A 27,389-nucleotide genomic window follows, 5' to 3' on the forward strand; every position below is an offset into this window, starting at 1 on the left:
GGAATCCCGTGCAGTGATCTATAGTGTAGTTACTCAGTCTGCATCCTTTCTTTCACCTCCTCCCAAAAATAACCATCGAGACCATCAAAACAAAGCAAAACAAAACCAAAACAAAGAGCTCTGTTTGTTCCATGTCTTCCAGCTGCTAAACGTAGAACAGACTGAGTTGTGGTGACTCCAAGGCAGGAAAAAGATTCATTTTCTAGGATCAGAATTCCAGTTTCCAGCTCCTTTCATTTGGGACCTGAGCTATTTTTCTTTCATTTTATGTTGTTTCCTTTCTGTTAAAATAGAAAAAACAGTCCCAAACCTTTTCTACTTTTGATTTTATGACGTGTGTCACATGGACTGCTTGACTTAATGAATTTCTGAGGACAATCACGACTTTACCATTGACATGTTGTTGTTCATTATTTTAAAACTTTTATTACTGTATATAGTACTATGCTTTTAAAGGTAGGGTGTTATAAAACAATCTAAAAAGCATATTTAATTATAAGTTATTCTCAGTTGGATTAGAGGAAATTTTCAATAAAGGAAGCAGAGTGAAGAGGTTGCTCAGACTCGCCCACAGATAACAATTAGAAAATCTGGACAGAATATAAGAAACTACTGAAAACATCAAAAAGCAGATAGAAACTGGAGGACAGTTGACTCCTAAGAAACTGTAATTGGAAGGAGCAAGACTTGCAAGTTTGTGGCATTTTTTGCAAAAAGGTGTATGTGATTAAAATTCCATGGGGATTCCAGTCCCCATGATGGCTACAGTAGAATGAAATGACAGTGGAAAACTGCAGCTTTATGGGTGAGAAGTGACAGAGAAGAAAGGTCAGTAATGGAAGAGCAACTGGAAATTTAAGGGAGAAATCCTGGAGCAAGAGAGAATGGCAGAAAGGGTAAGGCTCAACCCCTGGGTGAAAACTGCACAAATCCCTGGTTGGCTGTTGTATTAGTCAGGGTTCTCCAGAGAAACAGGCCCAAGAGGATATATAGAGATATATATGAGGAGATTTATTACAGGAATTGGCTTATGTGATTATGGAGGCCGAGAAGTCCCATGACCTGCAGTCTGCCAGTCCGAGAACCAGGAAAGCTGGTGGTGTAACTCAGTCCGAGTCCAAAGGCCTGAGAATTAGAGGGCTCGTGTTTTGAGTCCTGATCTGAGTCCAGGAGCCCATGAACCATGAATGCTGATGTCCGACGGCAGGAGAAGATGGATGTTTCAGCTCAAGCAGAGGGAGAGCAAGTTTGCCCTTCCTTCACCTCTTTCTTCTTTTTAGGCCCTCAGTGGACCGGCTGATACCCACTCACACTGGGAAGGGCCATCCGCTTTACTCAGTTCACCAATTTAAATGCTAATCTCTTCCAGAAACACTTTCACAGATATACCCAGAAGTAATGTTTCACCAGCTCTCTGGGCATCCCCTACCCCAGTTAAGTTGACACATAAGACTGACCATCACAACTGTTAAACTCCAAATGTACAGAGAGACCCAGCAAAACAAAAACAAAAACCAAGCAAACAAACAAACAAAAATCAGGCACAGGTAAGAGAGGAATCAATCCTTGAAAGACAGACCTATACTAGCTGAGATCTGTAAGTTCAATGGTTTTTTGTTTGTTTTTTAACTGAATGCATCCTTAAACTGGGCACAGTTCAGGCAGTAGAAAGATAAACCCTTACCTGCTTGGGGTGTCAGAAGACAGACCCTGAGACTGGCAGAGAAGCTGGAAAATTAGAGGAAAAATCACAAAAACGCAAATATCACTGAGAGTGTGAGCCCTCAAATCTGAGTATAAACTACCCAAATCTTTGGCTGGCTGCCAGATTACACAGGTGTCGGAGGAGACACCCCTCCCTCCCCCCCCGCCCCCGCCCCCCGCCCCCCGCCCCGCCCATGCCAAGAAGCCAGGCTGAAAAGGCAGTGGCTAGAAGCTATAAGAAATTGAGCAGCTTTATCAGCTGCTGCATGCCACAGGAGAGACAAGTTTATAGTTTGAATCTAGGCAAGTTAACTGCCTGTTAGAATAAAAAACAATCTTCAGAAGGACACAGCAGAATCCAGAATTGCTACAATCTTATCTACAAGTCTAGTTTTCAGCCTACAATTACCAGACATGTAAAGAAACAGGAAAGTGTAACTCATACTTGGGAAGAGAGGCAATCAATAGAAACTGACTCTGAGTGTGTAAGTGGGTGCGGATGTTGGATTTTGTAGGCAAAGACTTCAAAGCAGCTACTGTACCTATGTATGATCAAAGAATTATATGAAGATATGATCATAGAATTAAAGGGAAAATAAGTGAAGAGAGAGAAATTGTAACAGAGAAATGGAAACTATGAAAAGATGGAAAATTTAGGGCTGAAATAAAACAGTAACTGAAATAAAAACTCACTAGATGTGTGCAACAGCAGTTTTGAAATAACAGACAGAAGATTCTGCGCTTGAAAACAGAGCAATAAAAATTACCCAGTTCACAGAAAGGGGAAGAAAGATTGAAGGAAAGTGAACAGAGCCTCAGAGATTTGTAGGACAATACGAAGTAGTCCGAGATAGCTGTAATTGAAGGCCCAGAAGAAGAGGATAAAAATGGGCAGAAAACAATATTTGAAGCAATTAATATCCCCAAACTTCCCAAATTTGGTAGAAAACATTAATTTATATGTCCAATAAGTTTGGTGGACTCTAAGCAGAATAAACACAAAGAAAAGCACTTGTAGACACATCATAGTCCAACTGCTGAAACCCAAGATTAAAGAAAATCTTGAAGGCAGTTAGAGAAAAATGCCACATAACATAGAAAAGATCAATGTTACAAACATGGCTAACTTATCAGAGACAGCGGAGGCCAGAAGACACTGGAACGGTATAGTTCAACACAAAGAAAAAAATCGTAAACCAAGAATTCACTATCCAGAGAAACTATCCTTCAAAAATGAAGGATAAAGCCGTTTCTAGATAAACGAAAACTGAGGAAAATTAATCACCAGCAGACTTAGTGGAACAGAGAAGTTTTTGGAATGAAGGGAAATGATCCCAAATGGTATCTCAGATCTGCAGGAAGAGATGAAGAGCGCTAGAGATGGTAACTGTGTGGGTCAATGTAAAAGACTATTTATGGGGCTTTTTCCTCTGATTTCTCTGAAAGACATATGACTTTAAATTAAGCTTTGTAACACTGCGCTGCTGAGCTTATAAGGTACATAGAGATGCAGCACAGTAACAACACTAGTACTAAGATGGGCTGGGGTAACTGGAAACTTGCTGTTGTGAGGTTCTGATGGTTTACCTGCTTATGAGAGACAAACCTTAAGTACAAGGACATGGTTAGCTTGAAAGTAAGGGATGGGAAAAGATATTGTCTGTAAATAGCAAGCATAAGAAAGCTGAAGTGGCTGTATTAACATGAAACAAAATAGACTTTAAGACAAGGGCTATTACTAGAGATAAAGAAGGACACTGTATATGATAAAAGGGTCAGTACATCAAGGAAGTATAAAAATCTTCACTGTGTATGCCCATAGTAACAGAGCTTCCAAACACTGAAGCAAAAACTGTTGTAATTAAAGAGAGATGGACACAAATCCACAGTCATAATTGGAGATTTTAACAGTCTTTTCTTGGTAATTGATTGAAAAACTAAACAAAAATCGGTAAGGATATAAAAGATCTGAATGGCACTATAACCAACTTGGCCTACTTGTCATTTATACAGCACAATACAGACTACATTCCATTTTTACATGCATATGAAACGTTAAACAAGATGTTAACCATATGCTGGGCTATAAAGCAAATCCGAATAGAATTAAAAAGAGTGATATCGTATAGGGTATGTATTCTCTAACCCCAAAAGAATTAAATTAGGAATCATGAATTATAAAGACATCTAGAAAAGCTCCAAATATTTGGAAATTAACTCATTTTTTAACAACCTAGGGATCAAAGAAGAAATCACCAGTAAAATTAGAAAATATTCTGAACTGAATAATAATGATAACATAACATATCCAAATTTGTGGATGCCGCTAAAGCACCGCTTAGAGGGAGATTTACTGGTCCCCATCCCACCCTTTCAGGTTACTACCTCTCCCCTGTTCCTGCCAGTTGGGAAATGGGAAGGGATGAAAAAGGAAACTTTTTGTTGATTAAGCCTTGTAATATGATTTGGTCTTTTAAATAATGTACATCTGTTACTTTGATACAAATAAAAATGAAATGTAAAGAAAGAATCCATATCTTCTGCATCTGGATGTTGATACGCAATGGATGTTGAGGATGTAGTGACAGGGATTGTAGCACTCATCGTCTAACCGTGAGTAGAGTTAGCCAACATGCTATAGGTGACAAAGGGCTTGACTCTTTCCCTTTATTTCCCTGTTTTCAGTGTGATGAGTTAGTTCCCTAGCTACCTTCAAAGTCGATGTGTGTGTATATTATTGAACTCATGGATTTTTATATATTTGATGTTTTTCAATCTATTGCCATCGTTATTCTTTTGGATATTCAAATTGTCACATCTTTGGCTGTTGGAATCTCTTTCAAGGTGGCTTCCATGTTGTTTTGATATGATCCCAGTGGTCTTTGATACCTTCCTTGCTTTCTGGTGTGAAAAGATTTTTCTAGGCCTATCTGGTATATTTCCTGCCCCAGACTTAGAATTGGTTACTTTCCTTTTAATGAGAAATGGTCTTTAGAAACCACAATCTGGGTAATAGGGATGCTTATTGCTACTGAGATGATTGTTGCTTCAAGGCCTTTTCAGTAGTCCGAACTAAGGAATATGTTTATTATTTTTTTCTTAAAAAAAATCATGAGGGGCTGGCCCTGTGGCCGAGTGGTTAAGTTCACGCACTCCGCTGCAGGTGGCCCAGTGTTTCGTTGGTTTGAATCCTGGGCACAGACATGGCACTGCTCATTAAATCATGCTGAGGCAGCGTCCCACATGCCACAACTAGAAGGACCCACAACGAAGAATATACAACTATGTACCTGGGGGCTTTGGGGAGAAAAAGGAAAAAAAATAAATAAAATCTTTAAAAAAAAAAATCATGGTTTCATACTGATAATTTCAGTTGAAGTTAAAGTTTTCAGGTTACCATATTTGTTTTTTATTTACATTTCTTTTTTTTTTTATTTATATATTTTTTTATTAATGTTATGATAGATTACAAGCTTGTGAGATTTCAGTTGTACATTTTTGTTAGTCATGTTGTGGGTACACCACTTCCCCCTTCGTACCCTCCCCCCACCCCCCCTTTTCCCTGGTAACCACCGATCAGATCTCCTTCTCAATATACTAATTTCCACCTATGAGTGGAGTCATATAGAGATCGTCTTTCTCTGACTGACTTATTTCCCTTAACATAATGCCCTCGAGGTCCATCCACGTTGTTGTGAATGGGCCAATTTCGTCTTTTTTTATGGCTGAGTAGTATTCCATTGTGTATATATACCACATCTTCTTTATCCAGTCATCAGTTTCTGGGCATGTAGGCTGGTTCCACGTCTTGGCTATTGTAAATAATGCTGCGATGAACATAGGGGTGCAACGGACTCTTGAGATATCTGTTATCAGGTTCTTAGGATAGATACCCAGTAATGGGATGGCTGGGTCATAGGGTATTTCTATTTTTAACTTTTTGAGAAATCTCCATACTGTTTTCCATAGTGGCTGTACCAGTTTGCATTCCCACCAACAGTGTATGAGGGTTCCTCTTTCTCCACAACCTCTCCAACATTTGTCGTTCTTGGTTTTGGATGTTTTTGCCAATCTAACGGGGGTAAGGTGATATCTTAGTGTAGTTTTGATTTGCATTTCCCTGATGATTAGCGATGATGAACATCTTTTCATGTGTCTATTGGCCATATTCATATCTTCCTTTGAGAAATGTGTGTTCATGTCCTCTGCCCATTTTTTGATCGGGTTGTTTGTTTTTTTGTTGTTAAGCAGTGTGAGTTCTTTGTATATTATGGAGATTAACCCTTTGTCGGATAAGTGGCTTGTAAATATTTTTTCCCAATTAGTGAGCTGTTTTTTTGTTTCAATTCTGTTTTCCCTTGCCTTGAAGAAGCTCTTTAGTCTGATGAAGTCCCATTTGTTTATTCTTTCTATTGTTTCCCTCAACTGAGGAGTTGCAGTGTCCGAAAAGATTCTTTTGAAACTGATGTCAAAGAGTGTACTGCCTATATTCTCTTCCAAAAGACTTATTGTCTCAGGCCTAATCTTTAGGTCTTTGATCCATTTTGAGTTTATTTTGGTGTGTGGTGAAAAAGAATGGTCAATTTTCAATCTTTTGCATGTGGCTGTCCAGTTTTCCCAGCACCATTTGTTGAAGAGACTTTCTTTTCTCCATTGTAGGCCCTCTGCTCCTTTGTCGAAGATTAGCTGTCCATAGATGTGTGGTTTTATCTCTGGGCTTTCAATTCTGTTCCATTGATCTGTGGACCTGTTTTTGTACCAGTACCATGCTGTTTTGATCACTGTAGCTTTGTAGTATGTTTTGAAATCGGGGATTGTGATTCCGCCGGCTTTGTTTTTCTTGCTCAGGATTGCTTTAGCAATTCGCGGTCTTTTGTTCCCCCATATGAATTTTAGGATTGTTTGTTCAATTTCTGTGAAGAATGTTCTTGGGATTCTGATTGGGATAGCATTGAATCTGTATATTGCTTTAGGTAGTATGGACATTTTAACTATGTTTATTCTTCCAATCCATGTACAAGGAATGTTTTTCCATCTCTTTATGTCATCGCCTATTTCTTTCAAGAAAGTCTTGTAGTTTTCATTGTATAGATCCTTCACTTCCTTGGTTAAGTTTATCCCAAGGTATTTTATTCTTTTCGTTGCGATTGTGAATGGGATAGAGTTCTTGAGTTCTTTTTCTGTTAGTTTGTTGTTAGTGTATAGAAATGCTACTGATTTATGCACGTTAATTTTATACCCTGCTACTTTGCTGTAGTTGTTGATTATTTCTAATAGTTTTTCTGTGGATTCTTTGGGGTTTTCTATGTATAAGATCATGTCGTCTGCAAACAACGAGAGTTTTACTTCTTCGTTACCTATTTGGATTCCTTTTATTTCTTTTTCCTGCCGAATTGCTCTGGCCAGCACCGCCAGTACTATGTTGAATAGGAGTGGTGAAAGTGGGCACCCTTGTCTTGTTCCTGTCCTCAGAGGGATGGCTTTCAGCTTTTGTCCATTGAGTATGATGTTGGCTGTGGGTCTATCATATATGGCCTTTATTATGTTGAGGTACTTTCCTTCTATACCCATTTTACTGAGGGTTTTTATCATAAATGGGTGTTGGATCTTGTCAAATGCTTTCTCTGCATCTATTGAGATGATCATGTGGTTTTTGTTTTTCATTTTGTTGATGTAGTGTATCACGTTGATTGACTTGCGGATGTTGAACCATCCCTGTGTCCCTGGTATAAATCCCACTTGATCATGGTGTATAATCTTTTTGATGTATTGCTGTAATCGGTTTGCCAAAATTTTGTTGAGGATTTTTGCATCTATGTTCATCAGTGATATCGGCCTGTAGTTCTCCTTCTTTGTGTTGTCCTTGTCAGGTTTGGGGATCAGAGTGATGTTGGCTTCATAGAATGTGTTAGGGAGTTCTCCATCTTTCTCAATTTTCTGGAACAGTTTGAGGAGAATAGGTATTAAGTCTTCTTTGAATGTTTGGTAGAATTCTCCAGAGAAGCCGTCTGGTCCTGGACTCTTGTTTTTGGGGAGGTTTTTGATTACCGTTTCTATTTCCTTACTTGTGATTGGTCTATTCAGATTCTCCATTTCTTCCTGATTCAGTTTGGGGAGATTGTAGGAGTCTAGGAATTTGTCCATTTCTTCCAGGTTGTTCAATTTGTTGGCATATAGTTTTTCATAGTATTCTCTTATGATCTCTTGTATTTCATTGGTATCTGTTGTGATTTCTCCTCTGTCATTCCTGATTTTATTAATTTGCGATTTCTCTCTTCTTTTCTTGGTGAGTCTGGCTAGGGGTTTGTCAATTTTGTTAATTCTTTCGAAGAACCAACTCTTTGTTTCATTGATCCTTTCTATTGTCTTTTTTGTTTCAATATCGTTTATTTCTGCTCTTATTTTTATTATTTCCCTCCTTCTACTGACTCTGGGCTTTGTTTGTTCTTCTTTTTCTAGTTCTGTTAGGTGTCGTTTGAGGTTGCTTACGTGAGCTTTTTCTTGTTTAGTGAGGTGAGCCTGTATTGCGATGAATTTCCCTCTTAGGACTGCTTTTGCTGCATCCCAAATGATTTGGTATGTCGTGTTCTCATTTTCATTTGTCTCCAGATAATATTTGATTTCTTCTTTAATTTCTTCAATGATCCATTGTTTGTTGAGAAGCGTGTTGTTTAGTCTCCACATTTTTGCACCTTTCTCTGCTTTTTTCTTGTAGTTGATTTCTAGTTTAATAGCGTTATGATCAGAAAAGATGCTTGATATTATTTCAACTCTCTTGTATTTATTGATGTTTGCTTTGGTTCCCAAAATATGGTCAATCCTTGAGAATGTTCCATGTGCACTTGAGAAGAATGTGTAACCTGCTGTTTTTGGATGAAGTGTTCTATATATATCTATTAAGTCCATCTGGTCTAATTTTTCATTTAATTCTATTATTTCCTTGTTGATTTTCTGTCTGGATGTTCTGTCCATTGGTGTTAATGGTGTGTTGAGGTCCCCTACTATTATTGTATTGTTGTTGATGTCTTCTTTTAGTTCTATTATTTATTTACATTTCTTTTACGCTGAAAAACTTAAGTAACATTAACATAATTACGTATTTCCTTTATCTTACACTATATATAACAGTTTTTAAATAATACTATGTTGTTACTAACAGTATGGTTACTCAGTACAGATTAAGATTTCTTTGCAGTTCTTTTTGTTCTGAGAATATATTGCACTTGGAGTGGGACTAGCCTCCTTGGTTTGGAATCACCCCTTGAGCTAGGGAGGGCTCCTCCCTTGGGACATGACTACACATTTGTTTTTACCTCTTTTGTTTGAATTATAAAGATCTATTGACTTACTTATGTGAAAAATGAGAATTTAATGTGCACCCCTTTATTTTCTTCCTTCTTCCTCCCTCCTGTATTTAGAAACTATATTTTCAATTTTTTTGTTGTTGCTAACTTTTGTAGCTTTAAATGTTTTAATTACACTTCTATTTCTGGGTCCACCAATGCCGTTACTTTTAGTTAGTTTTTCTCCTTGCACCTAAAAGTTGGAAAACAATAAATAATATTTATTCATCACTATATAAACATTGTGACTATAGCCCTACCAGTCTACATACTTGCTACGTACTAAGATATATTTTCTTTATTCAAAGGAGAATATTCCTAGGATAAAGATCACATGGCTTCTTTTTCCATACATTTTATCAGTTACTTAAAGTCATGTCATATTTTACCTTGCCTCATGTTTGGATCATTTCTTTTATGGGTTTTTGGTTTTTATCCCCAGGATTTCTCATTGCTTTTCTTTTTTCTTGCTGGCAGAAAAATATGCCTTTATGATATCCTCAGCTTTTTCTGATCTCTCATTTATATTATTCATTTCGTGTTCTCCTTTTTATCTAAAAATTTCTTTCTTTGAGTCCTCTTTCCTCCTAATCCTGGACCATTTGGTGAATGAGTCTGCTATACAGCTATCATTATGAGATTTCTAGAATTTCCCGTCTCTTATCCTTACACCGTTCTGTTAACCACTCTTAGTTTGTTATTTCTTCTGGAGTTCCTTTATGCATATACTAGCAAGCATAAGTGTATATTTTCATTTTCCTCCTGCTTTATATGAATGCCAACATGCTATATATTGTTCTGTACCCTTTTTCAGTTAACAATTTGTCTTGGAGATCTTTTCATATCAGTACAAAGAGAGCTTCTTCATATGTTTTTACAGCTGCATAGTTGTCCATCCTATGCGTGTACCATAATTTGTTTAACCAGTTCCCTGTTGATGGATATTTTAGGTTTTCCAATCTACTACTATTAGAAACAACATATATCTGTAGAATAAATCCCTAGAGTAGAGATGCTGAGGGAAAGAGTATATGCATTTGCAAGGTGGGCAGAAATGACCAAATTGTGCTCTGTAGGGGTACCAACGTAGGTTCCCATGAGCAATGGATGAATGGCCGCAGCCTTGCCCACAGTGTTAGAGGTTTTTCTTTTTTTTTAGGGGGTGGTCGTAGTGTTTGCTAATCTGATAGGAAAAGGATGGCAATTGTTTAATGATGAGTCTGCCCCTAGGAGGCTGGCAGAAGATTACCCCACTTTCACAAAAACAATGGAAAAAGTCCAACTCCCTTTACATTAAACTAGATTCAAGGACATACTAACAGATTAAGAAATTAACCACAGGACCTAATTAGGAAAAGATTTGGCAACATGCCCAGCTCATCCAGTAGCAAAGGGAGAAAATATTCTGCATTTGTGATGCTATTTAGAAAAGGGTAATTTAATGCCCTCTAATCTGGGCTAGTATCGTCCAATTAAGAAGTCTGTTAGGATGAAAACACTTGGGTTTTTTATACTTAATGTGGTAAAGCAGGTTTTTTTCTTCCCTTAAAATCTTCCCTTTAAATATATTTACATTAAGTGTAACGATTACCGTTTAATTAAACAAATTGAACACTTCCTGTTTTCTTTCCAACCACCGTGCTAGGAGTTGGAGGGATTCAAGTAAGAGTAAGGCCGAGGCCCGTCCTTCGGGCGCATTTAGCGTGAGAGGATTGTAATTCAAGGAAGAAGGTGACGAGTGCTTTCGGAGGTGGAAGCGGTGTGGTTCTCAGAGAGGAGAAAAAGCTCACCCAGTGGTGGGAAATCAGGAAAGGAGGTGGTATTTAGGATGCCCTGAAATAATGAGGAGCAAGAGACACAGAGATTTAGCAGCATGGGAAGGTTTTTTAATTGCCTTTTTCTCTGGTTTGGGTGACAGGATGTGAAACACGCATTTTCCTGGCATTAGTGCACTCCAGCAGAGTCAGACTGGAGTGCAGCCCCGGAGTTTTATATCTAATTTAGGAGTGTAACCTAGATAGGAGCACAGCCGCAAGCTAGACAATCCTGGCTGCCACTCACCAGCTCTATGACCTCGGGCAGGCTGTTTAACTTCTCTGTGCCTCCATTTTGTCATCTATAGAATGAAGATTATAATTGTTTTGAGGATTGAATCAGTGTATGTAAATCACATATTGCAGTGCCTGGCTCATAGTGGTATGTGCTTGCTATTATTATTACGTTGTACAGAATTACAAACTGATACTTTTTTTTAAAAGTGTATTTTTCTGGTTACAAAATTAATATATGATCATTGTAGGAAATGTGGGATATATAGAAAAGCATTTTTAAAAAACTTACCTGTAGGGGCTGGCCCCGTGGCCGAGTGGTTAAGTTCGTGCGCTCCGCTGCAGGCGGCCCAGTGTTTCGTTGGTTCGAATCCTGGGTGCAGACATGGCACTGCTCATCAAACCACGCTGAGGCAGCGTCCCACATGCCACAACCAGAAGGACCCACAATGAAGAATATACAACTATGTACGGGGGGCTTTGGGGAGAAAAAGGAAAAAATAAAATCTTTAAAAAAAAAAAAAAAAAAAAAAAAACTTACCTGTAACCTCACCACTATGGAACAGCGTTAGCATTTTGGCGCATCGCCTCAGAGGCAATCTTGCATAGCGGTTAAGAACATGGACTCTGGAGCCCCCCTTCTTGGGTTCATGTTCTGGTGCCACCATTTACTAATCTCTCACTTTGCTCATCTGTAAAATGTGGGTAATAGTACTGTTCATAGAATGAGGATTAAATAAGTTAGTATATAGCATTTAGTGTAGCCCAAGGCAGAGTCAGTGCTGTGCAAGTGTCTGCTGCCGCTGTTACTCTCTCTCTGTGGGTATGGCCAAGATTTAAAGAAATCCCACCGGCCTCTGAAATACAGACTACATATAGGTAGGACTGATGGTGGAGCAGACAGTCAGGAAGTGCTGCAGAGAATGAATGCACACACACACACACACACACACACACACACGATTTGCATGACCGAGAGTAAAGGATGGCTTAAAGTAGACAAAGGGAGCTAGAGTATTTACAGCTCATCCAAGAGGAGGTTATAACTTGATTAGTTGGAGTCTTAGTTCTCCCTACTGGAAGACAGTTTCTTCCTGGGCAATTGGGAAAAAAGCGAATAAGTCCGTGGTTTTAAACTCAAGTAGAAAATAGGAATGTATAGATTGAGGGTAATAGTAATAATAAAATGATGCTATTAATCTGACTCCACTGGGATGATGAATACATTCCCATTTGAAATTTAAGCCAGATAAGAAAGTAGAGATTCGATTGGCTCTATTTTCTTCTCACAGAAAAACTCTTATTTGGATATAAAATTGATAAGTTAGGAATTGAGCGGTCACATCAAGGGATTCACGCTTGACTTCCTATAAGTGAAAGTTTTTCCCAAGTCAAGTTGGATTCTAGGAAGAATGTGACGAGTGCCATGAGAAGCAAACGTGCTTTATTTTAGAAGCCCAGCCAGATGGATATTAATCCATGTAGTAGGTTGAGTAGTGGCCCCTGAACCGGTATGTCTCTCCTAACCCCTCCCCCACATGTGTGAATGTGACTTTATTTGGAAATAGGGTCTTTGCAGATGTAAATAAGTTAAGGATCTCAAGAAGAAATCATCCTGAATTTAGGGTGAGCCCTAAATCCCATGATTGGTGTCCTTATAAAAGAAAGGAGGGGCCAGCCCTGTGGCCTCGTGGTTAAGTTCATGCGCTCCGCTTCAGCTGCCCAGGGTTTCCGCCGGTTAGGGACCCGGGACACGGACATGGCATCGCTCATCAAGCCATGCTGAGGCGGCATCACATAGCACAACCAGAAGGACCCACAACTAAGCATATACAACTCTGTACCAGGCAGCTTTGGAGAGAAAAAGGAAATAAATAAAATCTTAAAAAAAAGAGAGAGAGAAAGGAGAGGGAGATGTGAGACACACAGACACAGGAGAGACACTAGGGAGAAGCTTAGGTAAAGATAGAGGGAGAGATCAGAGTGCTGTGTCCGCAAGCTGAGGAGTGCCGGGGCCTACCAGCAGCCAGCAGACTCTGTAAGAGGCAAGGGAGGGTTCTCCCCTGGAGCCTTCAGAGGGAATGCAGCTGTGAAAATAGCTATCAGCAGAGTCTGACCTGATGTTCTTATCCCGGTGTCTCAGTCCCACCCAACATTCATAATTACTTTGAGACCAGGCTTATTTTATTTTTTAGTTTATTGCCTCTAACTTTTATGATTTAGAGCTCAGTGATTATTCAGATCTTAGGTCTAAAATTTATACTTCTTGTGTTGCGGTCTCAGTAGTGGACTTTAAAGATGCCCGTTCATATCCCAGCAGGCTTCTTTTGAAGGTGGGATATCTTTGAATAGATGGCTATGATCTGGAGCGTCCTTTTGAAGCCTATAGTTTCAAACAGTAAGATAATGGTCGTTCCTCTCTGTGAAGTCCTTTATCAAGAATGCCTAAGGATTACCCTGTTATCTGTTTCTGGAGGGAAATGTGAGTCCTGCCTTGAGATGAGACGGATGGGGAGATCAGAGAAAGATGGAATTATCTCTGGAAAAAAAGAAAACCAGCTGGTTATACAATACTTAAAAATGTATCATTTAAAGGTACGATGGCAAGCCGTTTCAGCCCCCAACATGACCTACTTTTAAAAATGCTAATTGTCTTTGTAGAGAAAGACATCTTGAATCCGAATCACACGATTTTCTTGTTTTGTTTGTTTAAACACTGTGAGAATCTGTCAGAGGCTGAATATTGGGAGAAAGAAAGAAAGGGAAGAGAAGGCAAGTAAGAAAGGGGAGGGAGTTGAGATCACAGTTTGCTCTTTCCTTCCTGGCTCATCAGTTCACGTGAAGCACAGTGTCTGGGTGGCTGTAATGCCTCCATGATTGGGAAGAAGGGCAAAGCTCTCCATTTTTAGCCTCATGCTGTGACTGGAGTGCTTTTGAACTTTAGAGAGTTACCAATTTCTTCCTTGCACGTTACTCAGCTTATCCGGCCGGGCTCATCGCAGGGGAGACAGGGATCAAATCCTCACCTATGTGATTTCAAAACCAGTACAGTGACCCTGGGATGATGATAGGGCAGGACATCATTGAAACTTTCCGGGTGCTCATGGGCTGTATCGTTTTTCTTGTATATAATTCTAGAGTGACACCAGAGCTACTTTAAAAAAATCTGTTCTATTTTGTTGACTTATTCCATTCAGCTCCCCAGTCACCTGTCTTCCCTACATTCTCAGATAAATTTAATTTCTCTCTTCCAGGGGATCGCCCAGAACCACAAAGCACTTTAGACAAGACCATTTGGTCCCAACGTCTTAACAAGCGACTGAGGGCTAGAAAATGGAAATTCTTAGATTCACCGCTAGTCAGTGTGCAGACCAGCTTCCTTCTTCTGTACCATGTCATTCTTTTTTCCAGCTTGAAATCTTGTTCTCTGTCTTCACTTTCATCTGCAACTGCTTGTATTTCTCACAGGAAGAGATCCCTCAGCGGAGCCTTTGTTTTCACTACGCCACTGACATGCCAGCGTTGTGGGCAGCATTCTCCACTTCGCCAAATCCAATGATCGCTCTTCTGTCCTCACCTTGTTCTACTTCTCGGCGGCGTTTGACACATCTTCCTCAGCACTTTCTTCCCGAGATTCATGAAGGCGCACCCTCTTCCTACCTCACGGGCAGCTTCTCAGTGTCCTTTGCTGGGCCTTCCTCCTCCGCCGGGTTGCTCAGCACTGGAATGTTCAAGCTTGCATCCTTGGCCTTTTCTCTTTTTTATCTGAACTTTCCTCTGGAAAATCTCAACCGTTCTCATTGCTTTAAATATTGTCTTTATGCCATGACTCTTAAATCCTCACCTCTAATTTAATCTTGCCCTTGAGCTCAAGACTCACGTAGCCAGCAGCTTACTTTAATTTTTCCACCTGGATATTCAAGCTGTCTCAAACTTAATAATGTCCTCACTTTTCTGCCCTATTCACCCAGAAACCTCCCCCCATCTCCCTCATCTCAGGAAACAGTACCTTCTTTCAGCCACTCAGTCACTCAAGCCAAAAACTCGGAAGCATCTTTGAGCTTTTTTATTTTTGCTTGGGTTTGAATTTGGTACAATATCAGACTGTGTGCAGTCTTCTGCACCTTGCTTTTTCACTCACCGTTATGCATTTTGAGATTAATGCATGCTGAAGTGTGAGCTTAGTTCATTCATTTTTACTGCTGGGTAGCACTTAGTTGTATGACTATACCACAGTTTATCGATCTACTCTTCTGAGAGTGTACATTTGGGTTCTGATGAGCATAATACAAATAATATCTAGTTGACAGAGAGCTTGCTGTGGGCCAGGCACTGATCTCAGTGCTTTTATATATATATGAATCCTCACAACAACCCTATGAGTTGGTATTTTTACAGCCCTTCTTTTACAGATGAGGAAACAGAGGCATAGGAAGATGAAGTAGCTTACCCCAGGTCATATAGCTCAAGAGCGCTGTCAGCACATTTGTACATGTCTTCCCAGGAGTGAAACTGCCAGATCATGGATTTCACACATGCTCAGCTTCATAAGATGATGCCCCAGGGTTTGCTGAGTGACTGTACCCGCCGATCCTCCCACTAGCAGCATGTGAGTTCCCATTGCGCCACGTCTTCACCCCCACTTCGTTTTGCCAGTTTTGTGGGTGTAAAATGATATTTTTGATTTCAATTTGCATTTCCCTGATTCATAATGAGTTTGAGCATATTTTTGTGTGTTTATTAGCCATTAGTGTTTCCTCTTTTGGAAACATGAAACATCTGTTCATGTCTTTTGCCCACTTTTCTATTGATTTGTCAGTCTTTCTTATTGAATTATAGGAGTTATTTATATTCTAGGCCCTTTGTCAGTATTACAAGTTTTAAATATTTTCTCCAAGTTCATGATTTGTGTTTTAGCTCTCTTTATAGTGTCTCCTGATGAACAGAAATTCCTAATTTTAATATAATTGAATTTCTCAGTGTTTTCAGTGTCTTGTTTAAGAAATTCATCCTCACCTCAGAGGATGAAAGATATTATCCCATGTTTCTCCTCGTTTTTGCATTTCATAGTCCACCTGGAGGTTATGTTTATATATGGTGTGAAGTGTGGATCCAATTTTTTTTTCCATTCATAGTTTATATCTTTTCCCAGTTGTTGAAATACTGCCTTTTTCTACGTCAAATTTCTGTATAATTGTGGGATTGTTTCTGGGCACGCTGGTCTGTTCCATTGATCTTTCTTCCTGTTCCTTCACTAATACCATCCTACCTCAACTAATATTGCTTTACAATCAATCTAGGTATCCGATAGGCTCATCTGCTCACCTTGTTTCCCTTCTTCAAAAATGTCTTGGTTTTTCTTGGCCCTCTTTCTTATAAACTTTAGAATTAGTGTCTATGGAAAATCCCGTCAGAATTTTGATCACTGTTGTATATCACTTTGGAAAAGAATTGAGATCTTGATCCTAGAGTTTCCCTTACGCGTGAAGATGGCGTCTCTTTTACTTGTTTACCGTCTTGCAACGTTTGTAGCTGTGTGACATATCCCGCAGCTCCGTAGCGGCCTTGCACGTCTTGCAGAGGGAGGCAACCTGGAGTAGTGGTAAAGAGCAGAGGCTTCGGAACCAGATGGCCTGGGGTCAGTCCTCACCTAGCTACTTACCAGCTGTGTGATCTTGGGTAAATCGGCCTCTGGGCCTCAGTTTCTTCATCTGTAAGACAGGGAGAATAAGAGTTTCTGTTTCATAGGGATACACAGTAGATGCTGAATAGTTGTTAGCACCTGCTATTGCTCTGTTTGATCCTAGGTGTCTTATTTTTTGTTGCTTTGTAAATTGTATCTTTTTTTTTTAATTACATATTATTTCTTTATTAATGGTGTTTAGAAATGCAAACACCATTGATTTTTTGAAATCTAGCAATCTGGTTAAACTCTCATCAGTCCTGATAATGAGAATTCTTTTGGATTTTCCAAATGGGCTATCATGTATCAACCTGCAAATAATAACTTTAGTTTCTTCCATTTTAATCCTTATATTTTTACGTGTTTTTTCTCTGACTGGGCTGGCTAGGGTCTTGACAGCAATATAGATCTGAATAGCAGTGGGAATGGCGGCTACCTTGTCTTATTCTTGGTTTTAAAGAGAATGTTCTAATGCTTCACCGTTAAGGATTTTGCTGTAGACTTTTAGTGCATATCCTTTATGTCAAGGATGGTTTTTCTATTCCAAGTTTGCTAAGAGCATTTATCATGAACAGACATTTACTTTTACCAAATGCTTAATATGATATGATCATATTTTGTCCTTTAATGTGTTAATGAAGAAAGTTGCGTTAAGTTTTCTAACATTAAAGCATCCTTGCATTCTTGTAATAAACCCAAATGGGTCATGATATACTTTTTTTTTTCTTTTAAAGATTTTATTTTTTCCTTTTTCTCCCCAAAGCCCCCCGGTACATAGTTGTATATTCTTCGTTGTGGGTCCTTCTAGTTGTGGCATGTGGGACGCTGCCTCAGCGTGGTTTGATGAGCAGTGCCATGTCCGCGCCCAGGATTCGAACCAACGAAACACTGGGCCGCCTGCAGCGGAGCGCGCGAACCTAACCACTCGGCCACGGGGCCAGCCCCCATGATATACTTTTTAAAATATATTACTAGATTTAGTTTACTAAAGGTTTGTTGTGAAATTTTACATTTATGATCATAAGTGAGATTGGCCTTTAATTTTTCTTTCTTGGTACTAAGGATATGTTAATTTTATTAAATCAGTTGGAAAGTCTTCCCTCTTCTTGATCCTCTGGAAGAAGATGTGTAAGGTTAAAATTCTCTCTTCCTTGAATGCTTAATAGAATTTGCCTCTAAAAGTTATCTGGACCTGGTGTTTTCTTTTTTGGAAGAGTTAAAATTAGTACTCAGCTTCTTTCATGGTTATAGAACCATTCAGGTTTTTTCTAACTTCCTTAGTCATTTGTGTTATGTAATATTTTTTTAGGAATCCGCCTTTTTCATCTACGTTTCCAACTTTATTTGCTTATATAAAGTGGTTCGTGGCGTATTCTTATCTTGTAACTCTCTGCTTTATCTGGAGTATGTTCCTTTAAAAATAATTTCAGATTTCTAAATTTCTTCTTCTTTTTTTTTCCTCCCCAAATCCCCTCAGTACATAGTTGTATATTCTAGTTCTGGGTCCTTCTAGTTGTGGCACATGAGACCCTGCCTCACGTGGCCCGACAAGTGGTGCCATGTCCGCACCCAGGATCCGAACCAGCCAAACCCTGGGCCCCCATAGCAGAGCGCGGGAACTTAACCACTCGGCCTCAGGGCCGGCCCCATAAATTTCATTCGTCTATTAAGACATATATTTGTTTTCGTTATGAAATTTGCTTTATCCTCACTATTTTCTTAATTTTGGATTTTTGTGTGTATTTGGCTGTTCTTTTTTTTTTTTAACTCCTTAATGGCTGCTTAAGTCATTGATTTTGCTATCTTTTCTTGTCTAATATAACCGCTTAAGACTGTTGTTTCCTCTAAGAATACATTTCCAAATGTATTCTTTAAAAATCATCTTCCTATTATTGATTTCTAACTTAATTGCATTTTAATGAAATCCGTGGTCCTCATATTACTGATGTTTTAAATTTGTTGGTAACTTGCTTTATACATAATACATGATCTTTTTTTTTTCTTGCTGGGAAAGATTCGCCCTGAGCTAATATCTATTGCCAATCTTTCTCTCTTTTTTTTCCCCCTCCCTGAAGCCCCAGTACGTAGTTGTATAGTCTAGTTGCAAAGTCCTTCTAGTTCACCTGTGTGAGCTGCTGCCGCAGCATGGCTCCTGATGGACAGGTTGTGTGGTTCCGTGCCAGGGAACCGAACTGGGCTGCCAAAGCGGAACACCCCAAACGTTAACCACTAGGCCATCAGGCTGGCTCTACATGGTCATTTTTTGAAAATCCTCCATGTACGTTTGACAAAAATGTGTAATCCCAATTGTTGGGTTTAGAATTCTATATGTGTTCTTTAGGTCAAATATCTATAGTCTTACAAATTTTTTTTCTGCTTAACTGTCAATTACTAAGAGAGGTGCGTTAAAATATGCCCCACTGATGATGGGTTTGTCATTTTCTCCTTATAGTTCTGTCAATTTTTGTGGTTTTTATATTTAAGCTATTTTTATGAAGTATTTACAGGTCTAGAATTATCTTCCTGGTGAATTGGTGATTCTATCCCTAGTCATGCTATTTTGTCTGATATTAGTATAACTATATCAGTTTCTTTTGATTACTAAATGCTTGATATAACGTTCCAATCTTTTAGATGATCCTCTTATACAGAGCATATAGCTTGATTTTGGCCTTTTAATCTAGTCTGTCTATATCTTTTACCTGAAGAGTTTAATATATTTATACTTATTGTGGTTATTGATATATTTGGCTTTTTTCCACCATCTGTATTTATGTTTTCTGTTTGTCCCTTTTTTCTCTCTCTCTGTGTTTCCGGGTGATTCTTTCTCTCTCTCTCTCTCTCCCTCTTTTTTTTTTTCATAAGGAAGATTGGCCCTGAGCTAACGTCTATGCCAGTCTTCCTCTATTTTGTATGTGGGATGCTGTCTCAGCATGGCTTGATTAATGGTGCATAGGTCCATGCCCAGGATCTGACCCGTGAACCTTGGGCCACCTAAGTGTAGTGCATGAACTTAAGCACTATGCCACCAGGCCAACCCCTGGGTGATTCTTTTTTCAACCCTTTTTCTTTGTTGTTTCCTTTTGAGTTGGTTAAGGGTTTTTCCCACATTCCATTTAAGCTACAAAAAAAAGAAAAGTCTTCTTGAAAGATAGGTGTTCAATTTTTATTTTCTTAGTGGTTACTCTCAAACTTTCAATGTGAATACTTAAGAGTTTAAAGTTAGTTAGTTTCTATTTTCCTTTGAAACAATTCAGGGACCTTAAAAAAACGCTTGACTTCAGTGGATCCATTCCACGATGCGTGCTGCAATATTTACTGTGGGTAAGTCAGACATTGTCATTCTCGTTTACTATTAGCAATGTTTGTTTAAATTTACCTACGTTTTTGTGATTTCTTTTGTCCACCATTTCTTTGTCTATCTTTGATCTTCCTTCTGGGACCGTTTTCTTATCTTTACAGTACATCCTTAAGAAGTTACCTTAATGTTCAAGCCAGCCCCCAAGGTGCCCCCAATGATTCTCACCCTCTGGAATTCACACTCTTATGTGGTTCCCTTCCACACTGAGTAGAGCTGACCTGTGTCACCATTAGGACATTGTGGAAATGATGGAATGTGACTTCTGAGGCTGGGACATAAAACACATTGCACCTTTTGCCTCATCCTTTCTTGGAATACTCTGTGGAGAAGCCAGCTGCCGTGTCATGAGGTTATCGCTTAGCCCTAGGAGAGGTCCATGTGGAGAGGAATTAAGGCCACCTGTCAACCGCCACTACTTGCGAGTGAGCCACCTGGGAAGTGAATCCTGCAACCCTGGTCAAGATGATCGTGGCCTCGGCCACCATCTTGACTGCAGCCTCACAAGAGAGGACCACCCAGCTCAGCTGCTTCTGAATTTCTCACACACAGAAACTGAGATAATGCATGTATTATTTTAAGCCATTTGTATTGTTGCATAGCAATAGGTAACTCATACACATTAATGAGAGTCTTTTGGTAATAAACTCTCTTTTTTGTTTATCTGACGATGTTTTAATTAACCTTCATTCCTAAAATATATTTTATCTATACATACAATTCTATATTTATAGTTATTTTCTCTCAGCACCTTGAAGATATTTTTCCATTCTCTTCTGAATTCCTTTATTGCTGTTAAAAATCCACTGTTGGATATCAGATGGATAAGATCAGATATAAAAAACTTAACACTCAATAATAATGACAAACAACCCAATTAAAAAATTGGCAAAAAGATTTGAATAGACATTTCACTGAAGAAGATATGGTAAATAAGCACATGAAAAAATGTTCAACATCATTAGTCATTAGGAAGAAAGCAAATTAGTCATTAGGGAAATGCAAATTAAAACCACAATAAGATACCAATTGACACTCACGAAAACGACCCTAATCAAAAAGGCGGGCAATAACAAATGCTGGCGAGGATGTGGAGAAACAGGCCCCTCAGACATTGCTGGTGGGAATGTAGAGTGGCACAGCCGCCTTGGAAAACAGTTTGGCAGTTTCTTAAAAAGTTAAACAAATTTGTCATATAACCCAGCAATTCCACTGGTAGTATATACCCAAGAGAAAGGAAAACCTGGGTCTACACGAGACTTGTATGTGGGTATTTATAACATCATTATTTATAGTAACTAAAAAGTGGAGACAACCCAAATGTCCACCAGATACATATTGTATGATTCCATTTATGTGAACTATCCAGAAAAGACAAGTCTGTAGAGACAGAGAATAGATTGGTTTCCTGGGGTGGGGTGGGAACAGGGATTAACTGTAAATGAACACAAGGGATCTTATTTTGTTGATGGAAATATTCTAAACCTACGTTGTGGAGATGGTTGCACCATCTGGTAAATGTACTAAAAATCTTTGAGTTGTACACTTAAAATAAGTGAACTATATATTATGTAAATTAAACCTCAATAAATTTTTTTTTTGTGAGAATCAGGTGTTAGTCTGATTGCTTTTCATTTGTCTTTTTTCTCGGGGAGACGTGAGTCTTCTTTGTGTTTGGTGTACAGATTTGCAGTAAGACATCTGAGTGGGGGTTCATTTTTATCTACCGTCCCTTGGAGTTGTTGGGCTTTCTAAATCTGAGGATAGGTGTCTTTGGTAAATTCTGAAAAATTCGTTAGCTCTTTCAATAATGCCCCTCTCCCATTCTAATTCTCCTAGAAGCTCATTGTATTTTGGGTCTAACTTTTTTGTTTTCCAGATCTGACTTTTCTTTCCCGTATACTGTTTCATTGTCACACTAGTACATTTTGTGTAATTCCTTCAGCTCTGTCTTCCACATTTCAAATTCCATCAGTCCCAATGGCCAGGGGACGTGAAGTGTGCTTGTTAGAGCATTACTAAACAGGCAAATGTCAGCTCCCCTTTATTGCCTCATCTCCTTATTTAAAGTAGAGTGTCCACTGGACATTTTACTAAGGAGTGTTTTGAATCCTTTTTCCTACTGGTGCCAACTCTAATAGAAGAAAAGAAGCTGATACTTACGTCTGATTGTAGCACCTTTAATCTAAAGCCAGTTAAATCTAAAGCGAGTTAAAGTGTTCTTTGAAGTCAGGCACTAAAGGACTTGACTTTATCCTATTTTCTTCTTTTCCTAGAATTAACATTGTTTGGTGAAATTGGTCCATGAATGAATGAGTAGTCTATATAGAAATTCCCACGCAGATTTTCAAGGGTAAAACTGTGGAAAGAATGTTTGTTGTTTAACAATATATTCATTGAGTGCCTACTATGTGCTGGACACTCTACTGGGTGCTTGCATTGCTGTGGTGAGCAGAAACAGACATTGTCACTGTCCTCATTGAGTCTGGTTGGGATATAGATAGGAATTGAGGCTAAGGGGACCAGATATGATCAGACTACTTCTTCAGAAAGATCCCTGTAGCCACAATGTAGAGAACAAATTGAAGGAAGCAAGAGTGTAGGGAGACTGGTTAAGAAGCTGTTGCAGAAGTAGATTATGGTTCCTTGGTGTAGGCTGGTGTTGGACACAGTGGGAAGAAACGGATTTGAGAGCTCTTTAGGAGGTATCATCGTCAACACTTGATCATGGTTTGATGGTTTGGATATGGAGGTAAGGGAGAGAGAACTGTTGTGGGTTACTCATAGGTTTCTTGTTTACTCAATAGAATGGACTGTGAACAGTGGAAAGGACTGTTTAGGGAAGAAAGATAATGAGCTCGGTTTTGGACGTGTTGAATTTCAGATGCCATTCATACATCAAAATAGAACTGCTGTTCTGATGCTCAGAGGAAATGTGTAATTTTTAAGTTGTCTATGTGTAGGGCTCTAAATCTCTGGTGAGATTCTCCATCTTTTTGTCTCTTTTTTTCTCCTGTTTCTTTTTTTTTTTTTAACTAGATTAATGTTATTTTAAGGTGTTTGTCAGCCAGTTCTACTGTTCTAACATCTGGATCATCTTTGGTCTCTATCGGGTTTTTTTTCCTCTTAGTTTTCAAGTATATGATCCTGTCTTTGGTCATGTCTAGTAATGCCAGAGCTCCGGGTGATGATATCTTCCTCCAGACAGGGCTCCATCTTCCCTCTGCTGGATCGATTCCCTTACTCCAGTCAGACACTGTGCTAAATGGAGGTTGACTTTACAGCTCTGGTGAGGATCAGTCTACTAAACGCTGGTTCTCCCAGTCCTCCGGGGTTTTCAAGAGAGATCCTTGTGTGTCCTTGGGGTCCCCCTCCCCTGATAGATCACACACTCTTTGTCTAGCAAAACCATTTTTCAGAAGCCTTTGCCTAGTTTTCACAGCCTCCTGCACCCTCAGTGTTCCGCAGGTGTCCTCACAGGAAAACTGGCAGTGTGCTTTGGAGCTCACCATTTTGCTGGTATCTCTCACTTAGCAGCGGCCCTCCAGGGACACACAGCCCAGCTTCTCAGGCCCCTGCCTGTATTCAGTCTGTAATTTACTGCAAAAAGCAGCTCCCTTTTCAAGCATCTCTTCTCTTTGTCCCTCCAGTTCTCATTGCCCAGAAGCTCTCTACTACTTTCCAACAGACAATTTCTGTATTTCAGCAGGCTTTTTTCATTGTTCTTGGGGGGAGTCCTGATCTGCCCCAGCTTACTCCATTCTTCTACAAAGTGGAAGTCCATCTTCTCTTCCTGTAAGCTTCTTAAGGGTGTGAATTTTGTGTATTTTGTATCCCCTCAAAAATTAGCATAGTAGCACATAGTAGATGCTTAAGAAAAATTTAACAAATTAATGTACCCAGATAGCGAGGCCCCATTTTTAATATTTAGATCTGCTTTATCTTTTTATTTTTTTTTAAGGAAGATTAGCCCTGAGCTAATATTTGCTGCCAATTCTTCTCTTTTTGCTGAGGAAGATTGGCCCTGAGCTAACATCTCTGCCCATCTTCCTCTTCTTTATACATGGAACACCTGCCACAGCATGGCTGGATGAGCGGTGCATAGGTGCACACCCGGGATGCAAAGCGGCACCCTGGGCCATGGAAGCAGAGTGCACTAACTTAACCGCTACACCACCCGTCTAGCCCCTGCTTTATCTTTTTGAGAGAATTGAATCAATGTGATCTCTAATTGTTTTTATTAAATATTGAGTATTTTACTAAATATTGAGTAGATACATAAGAATATTTAGAAAAAATTTAGAAGATATAAAGACTCATTGTACAACAAACACCCAAGAATCTACTACCCAATTTAAGAAAAAGAATTGAAGTTGTTGGGAGTTCCTTGTATGTCCACATTTTTTCTCATCCTTTTCCCTCCATCTCAGAGGTAACTGCTCTCTGAAATCATTGCCTTATCATCCCTTGAACATTTGTCTTCCGAAGCAATGTATTGTTTAGTGTTGTGTGTTTTGAACTTTATGTACATGAAATCATATTGGCTGAATTCTGTTTTCTTATTATTGTATCTGTCTATGATTCATTCATTTCCACTGATGTGTGGTGTTCCATGGTATTACTGTGTGTGCATGTGTGTTGAGAGACATTTGCAATTAGCTAGTTTTTTGTTTGGTCTTTACAAATAGTACTGCTAACGTTCTTGTGACTGTCGTCTGGTGGGTTATATCTATCAATAGTTACTGTATTAAAAATGAAAATAGAAATGGTTAAAATTTTACTTATTCACTGAAAATAACAATACCTGAAAAATAAAAGTAATAAGGTAAAAATAAGAAAAAATTTTCTTTTTTTTTTCTTTAGGAAAGTTGGCCCTAAGCTAACATCTGTTGCCAGGCTTCCTCTTTTTTTTTCCTCTCCCCAAAGCCCCAATCCATAGTTGTATATCCTAGTTGTAAGTCATTGTAGTTCTTCTGTGTGGGATGCTGCCACAGCACGGCTTGATGAAGCAGTGTGTAGGTCCGCACCCAGGATCCAAACCGGTGAACCCATGCCGCCAAGCGGAGCACATGAACTTAACCACTTGGCCATGGGGCTGGCCCCCCAAAATTAACATTTTTATGAAAGAAGAACTATAGTTTCCAAAACAAAAAAAATAGTGAGAAATATGGCATTGTTTTACATTTTTTTCAGATCTGTTTAATGTCTGGCTTAGTAGAAAACCTCTGACTTCTCGTATCTGTTTCTGCATTCAGTCTGTTTCAGTATCACACAACAGTGGAGAACCCACTGTATGCTTCGGCGAGAATGAGAGTGAAATAGGAAATAACACCTTAGAATGATTTTGGAAATAGATTTTACCTCGCACACCTCCTGAAAGGATCTGAGGAACTCCCACGGGTCCCAGACCGTACTTAGAGAACCGCTGTCCTAGGATGTGTTCATAGACTAAGCCGCAAGGCTATGTGCATTCTCCCCCGTGCTCTGTGAAGCCACGCTTTCTGAAGCGGACGTCCTAAGCTGGCCTTGCACCAGCAGTGTTTAATTGTTCTAATTACCCTAATTGCATCACTTGTTGTCAGATTTATAATTTTTGCCAGTCTGGTGAAAGTGAAATAGGATCTCACTGTGGTTTTGATTTGCATTTTGTGTATTACTGAGGGTTTGTGCGTCTTTTTATGTCAGCTAGCCATTTGCTTTCCTTTTCCGTTAAGTGCCTATCCAATGTTTTTCAGCCGTTCTTAAGTTTTGTTCTATTTTGTAAAGTGAGACAGACTGTTTTTTGTTAAAGTGCTCATTAGAGAGTCAGGTTGACCATACTTATTACATATTTTGATTTGAGCAATAATTGTAACATGTGTGGGGCTTGTTTGGGATTTAAAGTATTCTTTAGGCCTCTCCCAGACTTCTTGTAGCAGCCGTTAAGGGGCACTTTTGCGGAGGGGAACGTGTGTTCTGTTCAGTATGGTATTCAGCATTTAGCACATATACACCCATTGTAGTTGGAGGGAACGTATTTTGACTTAAGAGGTTTCTATTTATTTATATCTCATCTCTTTGGGCCTCAGTTTCCATATTTAAACTGGAAATAGTACTTGCGGCTCCAGCATTCTGGGGTTCTGATCTGCTTTGTTAATCTTTACCTTTCTCTTCAGTTGTGTGAATGGGCTTAGAGTTAGTTTTATCCACCTTTTTTTTTCTCATTTGAACCATTGACACTTTTATTTTCCTAAGTGCCCTTTAGTGATCGTGGCCCTCTGATTCTGTTCAGCCTGTCCTTTTATTCCTGTTTTGTTTTTTTTTTTTTAATTTTTTTGAGGAATATTGGCCCTGAGCTAACATCTGTGCCCATCTTTCCTCTACTTTGTATGTGGGACACCTGCCACAGCATCGCTTGCCAAGCAGTGCGTCTGCACCCAGGATCCGAACCAGTGAACCCTGGGCTGCCGAAGCAGAACATGCGCACTTAACCACTGCGCCACTGGACTGGCCCCGCCTATTGTTTATTTTTTAACTTATGAATTTTCAAAAAGTGGAGAAAGTAGTATATCAATTCCCCATGTACTTGTCACCTGGCTTCATTAGTTATCACCATTTAAAAAAATATTTCCCCTAAAATTAAAATATATTTCTTTGGTAAGGAAAATAGATTTTTGGGGGGAGAGGGGTGAGACAGATTGGCCCTGAGCTAACATCTGTGCCAATCTTCCTCTATTTTGTATGTGGGTCACCACCACGGTGTGGCTGATGAGTGGTGTAGGTCCACACCCAGAATCCAAACCCGCAAACCCCAGGCCACTGAAGCAGAGCACACAAACTTAACCACTATGCCACCGGGCCAGCCCCCAAAAATAGGTATTTTTTAAAAATGTAAATAATGCAAGACAATCTTAAGTTTAAAAAACAAAACTTAAGAAAGTAAAAGTAAGATGAAATGACTGCTATCAGAATTTGTTTGAACAGTCTTCCATTTGTTTGAAAATTGAGTGTGAGCGATTTAACAAAAATGGCATCGTACCATAATTATTGTATTATAAGTTTTCTCAGTTTGGGGCCAGCCTGGTGGTGTAGCGGTTAAGTTCGCACGTTCCGCTTCGGCAGCCCGGGGTTCGCCAGTTCGGATCCCAGGTGCCGACTTACATGCTGCTTGGCATGCCATGCTGTGGTAGGCGTCCCACACATAACGTAGAGGAAGATGGGCACGGATGTTAGCTCAGGGCCAGTCTTCCTCAGCAAAAAGAGGAGGATTGGTG

General features: G+C 39.3%; 1 protein-coding gene across 4 annotated transcripts in view; it reads left to right on the top strand.

Annotated features, from left to right (window-relative positions):
• The window catches only part of PACS1 (phosphofurin acidic cluster sorting protein 1), a 132,589-nt gene that overhangs the window by 56,109 nt on the left and 49,091 nt on the right, over positions 1-27,389 (top strand). The window contains exon 1 of one of the 4 annotated variants that reach the window (XM_070230202.1): positions 15,594-15,704. The exons of the other annotated variants lie outside the window; for them this stretch is intronic. Within the exon in view, the coding sequence (XP_070086303.1) occupies positions 15,703-15,704 (2 nt within the window). The 5' untranslated portion in view covers positions 15,594-15,702. Of the gene's footprint in view, positions 1-15,593; positions 15,705-27,389 lie in introns of those variants that run through there. 4 annotated transcript variants of the gene reach the window in all.

This window comes from Equus caballus, chromosome 12 (assembly GCF_041296265.1).
Source record: "Equus caballus isolate H_3958 breed thoroughbred chromosome 12, TB-T2T, whole genome shotgun sequence".
Classification (NCBI taxonomy): Eukaryota; Metazoa; Chordata; class Mammalia; order Perissodactyla; family Equidae; genus Equus; species Equus caballus.